At 32.1% G+C, this 7,772-nt stretch overlaps 1 protein-coding gene across 1 annotated transcript in view; it reads right to left on the bottom strand.

The window, feature by feature from the left end:
* Window positions 1–7,772, bottom strand: part of LOC106873753 (clathrin heavy chain 1) — a 101,891-nt gene that overhangs the window by 76,334 nt on the left and 17,785 nt on the right. Inside the window, exon 2 of the mRNA XM_052968467.1 lies at window positions 5,725–5,738. Within this exon, the coding sequence (XP_052824427.1) occupies window positions 5,725–5,738 (14 nt within the window). The remainder of the gene's footprint in view (window positions 1–5,724; window positions 5,739–7,772) is intronic.

The following is a 7,772-nucleotide window of genomic DNA, read 5'->3' on the forward strand; positions in this document are numbered from 1 at the left end:
ATCAATAAGACAAAATATGAAATTTGCATACATATACTGTAAAAACCCATGTAATTGGTACATCTGTGTAATTTACTCAGGTGATTTTCAGGATAAAATTTGTTAGGAAAAAAAAAAAAGCTCCTACTCATGTAAAATCCGCACTTAAAAAGTTTTCAGAATTGACGATATAGCCAGGGGAAAAAAAATTTTCAAGTTAGTCATGTTTAACATAAATTCACTTTTGATTAGATTTTATTAAATTTTCATTAAATATAAATAATTTCTGTTTAACAGGTATCATATTGAAAGCTATTAAATTACAAAGTTACTTTATTTTACATTTCTTGCCCACAAGAGATTATGTCCGATCTTTAGTATACTGCTGTATGTCTTCTTAAATCATGATTACAGGAAAAGTTGTTGAGAATTACCAACAAAAACAAAGCTGATAAATACACACAAGTGTTGCAAATTAAGTTTAATTACCAATAAACATCAGCTTGGATGACACTTTACTCAACTGACAGAGGAAGGAGACCGATCAAGCTGATTATGTAAACAGAATTCTTTTCTGCTCATTCTTGTTGGAACCTTCAACACGAAATTTTAATCTCTTTCACACTTATAAAATGTTAAGCAAACTTATAATTTATCATTACTATTATTGTCAGTATGGGCAGAACTTATGAATTGTTTACTGCGAAGGAGACATTAAATATGTGCTCCACTGCGATAGGTAGAAATTCCAAGCAATATAAAATATGGTTGGGACTGTGTTTGCCAGCATGAACATCAGACTTCAAAAACTAGTTAGCCATTTAATGGTTTTAGTAAATTTATACAGAAGTAAGCATTAAACTGTCCAGCATAGATAAAAGTCAACTTCATTATGCATATTTAAGCCATTATTTTTTCTGTAAAAACCTATTGTGACATTAAATGAGTCAATTTCCGGTACAAATGTTTGTTTTGTCCATCTTTTTTCAACAAAATTTCAAAAAATTCTGGAAACAATCTACTCATGTAATTTATGCACCTACTAAAGTTTACTTTTATTTTTGCGAAAAAAGTGCGTAAATTACATGGGTTTTTACAGTACTTTTTGTTGGCTATGATGCCAGAAGAGTTTAAAATATTTTAAAATCCATCTTAATTGGAAACCTGTCAATTTGTCAGCTCTCTATTCAATCCTCACAGTATCCAATCTTAGGGGAGCTGCCCACATCTCATGAGAAACACTGTGTGAAAGAGTGATGGCTCAAATGCTCAGAAATAATACTCAAATTAACAACACAATATCAAATTGTATTACATAATGCTGCCTCAGAGATACAAGTCAACAGTAGCAAAACTTCGATTTCTCAAGGATCAGCTTGACAAACCATATCAATTAAGATGGTTCCTCTATCAAATCATTTTACTTTCAAAGTGTTCCATTGCAATACTATTTTTAAGCTAGATGCTAAACATTAGTCATTGCAGAATCCTCTACATGGTTGCATAAAGTGCTAGAAGTAGAAACAATCTCCAAACTACATCTAATTGTCTTAAAAAAAAAAAATATAACATAAAAAGAGAGAGAATACATTTATGATGTAGCTCTGCATATGTAGAAATATGCAATGATCAAGGATGTAAATTTCTGATCATAGGTCTGTTCAAACAGGGCTGACTTAGGGTTAAATATCAGCATTAATCAACATAATTGATATTCAGATCAAATGTTATCAAAGCTAAAAGAATTAAATGCCTACCATATTGTGTCTAATGAACAGCTTCATGTGGAACTAATAATGCTATAGCACTGATAAGAATCCACATGTTTAGCTACTTTCCTGACAGAGTAGTTAATTAGAAAAACAAAAACAGACTAACAGCTGTTCTACATGTAAATTGAAAAAATATATATATTGACAAAAGATTTTGTTCTTTGATAGAACAAGGAATTATATATTTCCTCACTAAAATAAACTTGATTAAAATTGGTTGTATAGAAAAAAGAATGTTAGTATGATTAAACAACAGGAACAAAAAAAAAAAGAATTGCTGAAACAGCTATATCTTTTTTTTTTTCTTTTTTTTCAGCAGTTTCCGGCCGAAATATTCTTGTAGCTTAGTTAAAAACCCAAGGTAAATAAAATTATTTTGTAATTTCTGGGAAATTGTGAAGTACAACCAATTTTGCTGACTAATAATGTAGAGGGCTGAGAGAGTCTCTCCATTGCAATTTAAACTGCTAGAATAGCCTAAGCTTTCAAATAACATCTTTTAAAGAGTTAAAAAAAAAAAAAAAAGTAGGCTATTGCAAATTGGGTACATTTTACTTGAAAGAAAAAGGGATGGTTACAACTGAAATGAATTTTGATCATAGATCTGCTTCAAAGATTAATGACCATTTGCAAAATCATTCCATAAAAACTGACATTTCAAGAACAAAAGCAATTCAAATTATCTATTACCCACCCAATAACTTTTTAGGTGCCATTGTGTAGCTTGTTTGCATCTAATGCAATGATATTTGTCCATATGTGATTGTACATTTACATAAATGAACTTGGAAGTACATACATTGAAAAAAGTATAAGCAACAGAAGAAATTCATGGTAAAAATGTAATTTTAAACTATCAAATCATTTTTATTATTTTAGGACCTGTTTATCAATATCGATAGAAGTTGGATATATTTACAATACAGTACTTCACCATGCATTACATGCTTGCATTTTATCTGTGAGGTTACCAAATGTTTTCTGATCTCACTTCAAGCTACATCCACAATAGAGCATTCTCCTTGTATTTTTTTTATAGGATCGTATTAATGCAACTGTCTGTTTTGTTTATATCAACCAAACCTAATGTCAAGTCCACTATATAAGTTATTGCACATGCAAGAAACCATATTCCTCCCAAACAGCTGCAGATTCACTATTCGTAGTATGATATTCAACATCACAAACATCTTAGAAATATCTCTCTTAAAAGGAAACCGCCCCCACCTACTAGATGTTTGTTTACATGATTAGCAATTTACTAAAACGCACTCCTCACTATAATCATTTGGCTATTTTTACTTCCAGTACAAACTAATACAAAATTTAACAATTTAGTAACTTCCACTAGGCCAACCAAGCAATACAAGGCCTAGAATTTATAGATACTTCTGCTGTAAGCTATTACAATACTTATAAAATTTTGGCTCCAGTCAGTTTGCTCAAAATTTGTGCAGGTATCTATTATTTGCACCAACTCAATATTGAATCTTTGCCTTTCTTGCATACTCATTAAGACAATTTCCTTGAAGCCTTTATGGGCCTGAGACTATCTAGTACTTTAGTAATTTGGTTAAGCTTTCTAATAGACAATCTCAGGTGTACTTTTTCAAATTCCAAGAACTCACTGAATCTATAATACAATCCATGTCATCAGAAGATAAAAGTTGTAATGGGTTGAGGGAGCTTATCATCATTGTTTAACACCCACTTTCCATGCCGGCATAGGTGTGATGGTTTGACAGGAGGCAAAAGACTGCACCAGACTTCTGTTTTGGCATGGCTTTTTTATGGCTGGATGCCCTTGGTAGCACCAACCACCCAGCAGAGTGGGCCGAGTGCTTTTCACATGGCACAAGCACAAGTGAGGTCAGTTTCGGCATGGTTTTTACAGCTGGATACCCTGCCAAACACCAAGCACTTTACAGTGTGGACTGGATGTTTTTTACATGGCACCAGCACTGGCAGGGTCATCAAGTAACTTGCAAGACAAAGACCTGTTAAGAGGGGAGGGGGCACTGGTGGCTAATCAATGAAGGAACTCCTATGCGGTCATTTAACCTGCTAAAAATAGTATTCAATTGTCCACAAATGACAGTCAGCCATCATAGAAAATGATGTGCTGGACATAATCCTGGGTTCTGTGAACACGAGTAAAAGACTGGTCACAACTGACATGCATTTGATCATCGGTCTGTTCCATCAGAACTGACCTGGGAATATGTCTGTGGTGACCTGGAAAACTATTATGAACTGAACAGAGAAGATAGACAACCACTACAATTCCCTTAATTTCAACCCTATTTCTAATCCTACCAAATGGCCAAGCAGTTTTTAAAGAGTAGCCCTCTATACCTAGTTTTCTCACTGAACTTAAATTTCTGTACTTGAGATTCTATTAAACAAGCTTTAGACGAATATCATGTCTGTTTTCCATGCTGAGTTGTGGTTTGCTGGGTCCCTCATATAACATATCACCACTTGTTTCAATCCTGTGTCATCTAATTTGTGAGGCCCAAAGATCCTTCTTCACTCTATCTCATAGCTAAGAAATCATTAATAGAAGTAACAGCAGTTTGCAAAATGATAAACTTGTTTCAATAGAAATATATATCATCTGCAGTTCCACATACTGGTATAAAATCTATATCCATAAGTAACAGTCATATTTGGTGAGATTTACTTGGAAATGAGTCTGGAGTTACTTTGTTGGTATATAATTAAATCTTAGTTATTATTTTGTGAAACGCTCTGAGTTTTAGAAATGTAATTCACTATATAAGCTTCTAAGTACCATAAAATATGCCTTTTGGAATAAATCATTATGTCTTAAGTCATTCTAACAACATAACCTACCCCACTATCTTGCCAGCTGTGCAACTATCTGTTATTACAACAGCAAAGCTAGTAGCAGAAGAATGCTAAACAGCCTTAGAAAAATACTGCAGTTCACTGTAGACACACTACAAATACAATATTGATTTACAAATTATTTCTGCTCGAGAATAAAATAACTGTACTCAAGAACAGTTTTGTATGAGTGTCAGGACATGGATTTGTTATAAACCAATAATACAACATCAACTGTTTTTAACATATAATGATATGAAAAAGACTGATAACACACAGAACCTGAAAGTAGTGTTGTTTTATTATTGATTGTTGCACTTCGGACATTTCAATTTGACATTGTCAGGCTTTCTATGAAGCTAATTATGAAAATTTGCTAAAAAGAAGGCATGGGATTCACAGGACTTTACTAGATTTATAACAAAAAATGTAAATTTTGGAAAACTAGCTAGAAGGTAAGAATATCTAAATATTTCTATGGTCTGTTTTATAGAACGTATAATTAACATTCTAAAATTGGACCAATCTTTGACATTTGAAAAATATATAGAATTTTAATTTTCATAAACTAATTTAAGCATCTATTTTCTTCCTAAAATTATACAAGTAAAATAGTTTTTCCTTAGTTTATAATGTGATCAACTCATAATACATGACATTTCTTTTAGCCATCCTTTTTAGCATAAAATATTAAGCTGATCAATTTATAAGATTGCCTTTATGTTTGCGTTACCAATCAAACATCGTATAGTATTCTTGCATATTTAAATTAAAACCATTAGTAGGGAAAGTAAAATTTTGTATCAATCAACACCATTTTCTTTTGTTCATGGAAAATATTAAAATGAGATATGAATGTCAGCAGTTGGAAAATGTATAAACTTGGCAATTTCTTAATGTATGTAAAAAAAAAAAAAATTTTTTAATGACAAAGCAAGTATTTTATAAGATTAATTAATTTACCAGCATCCATAAATCACTATATGGGTGGTGACTAACCTTAAAATCTGTTTTGTAAAAGGTTTCATTCTGCTACCTTAGCTAACTCTTATCAATAAGATAGCAAATTTGAGAAAGAGCAGTTAAAAAATAAAAGTTGAGTAATTCAAGAGTTGGGGCTTACAAATCCTAAATTTTCTTATTCTCAAAATACAAACTGGTTCCAACAGTGCCTGAATTTGCAGAACCAACTAACTGACCACTTCCATCAACGTCAAAGCTAATGAATTCTACTAAAGTTACACGATTATATTTACCATATCCTCAAGGTCATTTTTGAAATTTAAAATTTTATAAAGATTATATTTCTAAAACCTCTCTCTTCTTAGGCAGTACAAGATATAGGAATTATATTTGTGAATATGAAGCATAAAAAGAAAAAACCTTAGGTCAATAACAACCATGAATGCAACAAGCAACTGGTTAGCCTACCTTTCCAAGCAAACTGATTACAAAATGTGGATAAGTAACACCAAAGATGAAATGATTTGGAGACATTTAGTGAAGTTAGACATTCTTTTCCATAAATAAATATTGAGAATGCTCTCTTCTGAGATACATAAATATCTTTTACCAATGACAATATTTTCAACACTATCTGAAATTGTTGCTAAGAGAAAGCATAAATCTATTGCCTCCGGATGAAAAATCCTATCTCAACACGAATTGTCCTTACCAGCTCAATCCAGTGGGATTAGTAGCACTAACATACATTCATTAACATACATTATCTTTCATACCAAACAAGAAAAATCTTTGACCACATTCTCCCAGCAGACCAACTTGCCAAATCCTTTACTCCAAAATACCATTAAATTCACAAAAATAAGACAGCATTTCAGTAGTAGTTATGAAATAATGCAATACACACACGCACAACCAAAAAAAAAACATGGAATTATATAACTGTATGACCAAATCCCACCAAAAAGGCTCTTGTGAAACACTAACCCTGTCCTTACTATATAGACCATCAAATACACTATCACATTTCAGAAACATGATCATACTGTTCCTACTAAAGCTTTTTACAAATTATGCAAAATGTTATCCCAAAAGAAGTGAAGCTTTCCTTTCGGTTGTACCAAATCTACTAATGCACATAAAATGCCCAGGACCTATCTTCTGGAATCTCATTAATATTTTGTTCCAACCATTATACACACCCACACATATAGCATATTTGCAGTCTTTTATATTTACATCGTGTTCATCACTAATAATTTTTCTGCTCGATATACCTTTATCAATGAAGGCCACTACCATTTCCTCCATTGAGAATCTGGTGACATTTGACAGCATGTGAATTAAATAGAACAATTACTTTATGAAAAAGCTTTTTGTGTGTGTGTGTGCGCACGCGCATGTACACACACCAGTTATATAATCAGCTATTACGTGTATTATACAAAAATTATCAATTGGTTCTGACTTGATGAATTGTTACCCAGCTTTAGGTTTTGTAAGCATTCTTCAAAAATTCTATTTACCAAAGATTAAATGTTTACGAAACCACATTAAAGGTCAAATGTAAATAACTTTACACCGAAATATCTATAGTAAACCTTCAAACAGTAATAAGAATTGTACCAAAGCTAATTTTAAATTTCCATAAGTAAACTACACAATTTCAATTTACTCAGATTAAATTAAATCTAATCTCCATGAAGTTTTTTTAATTTGTTATTTAAAAAAAAAAATTGTTAGCAAGTAGTACAAGTGGCAAAATTTGTTGGGCTATCAGCACTGTCCTCATCAAGAAATTCAATTAACAATAAATGACCCAGTTCATTTAAAGAAGTGACACAACAAGGCAGAATTTTCCACTTTAGGAGAAAGCAATAAATAAAATACAAATAGTTTTCCAGAAGACAGCAATTCCAAGTTCAGCGGTTATCTTGGAATGTGGGTGGTGGTAATAACTTGTTATCGACTGGTAAATCTATTTGCTTAATGTGGCAAAGACTTTGGTGAGCTCCAACACAAGATGTTCCTCTAGAACAAGTAGTGCACAAAAGAAATATGCAGTGGAATTAGATCCAAACAACACAAAGCATTTCTGGCAGCTTACTTTTCTCAAATGGTTACTAGAAGACAAATGAAAGTCTTCATAGACACTGGTCACTGAAGCTAAACTGACAGTGTATCTAATTGAAATTTTTGTAGAGATAA

The sequence above is a fragment of the Octopus bimaculoides genome, chromosome 6 (genome assembly GCF_001194135.2).
Source record: "Octopus bimaculoides isolate UCB-OBI-ISO-001 chromosome 6, ASM119413v2, whole genome shotgun sequence".
Taxonomy (NCBI): domain Eukaryota; kingdom Metazoa; phylum Mollusca; class Cephalopoda; order Octopoda; family Octopodidae; genus Octopus; species Octopus bimaculoides.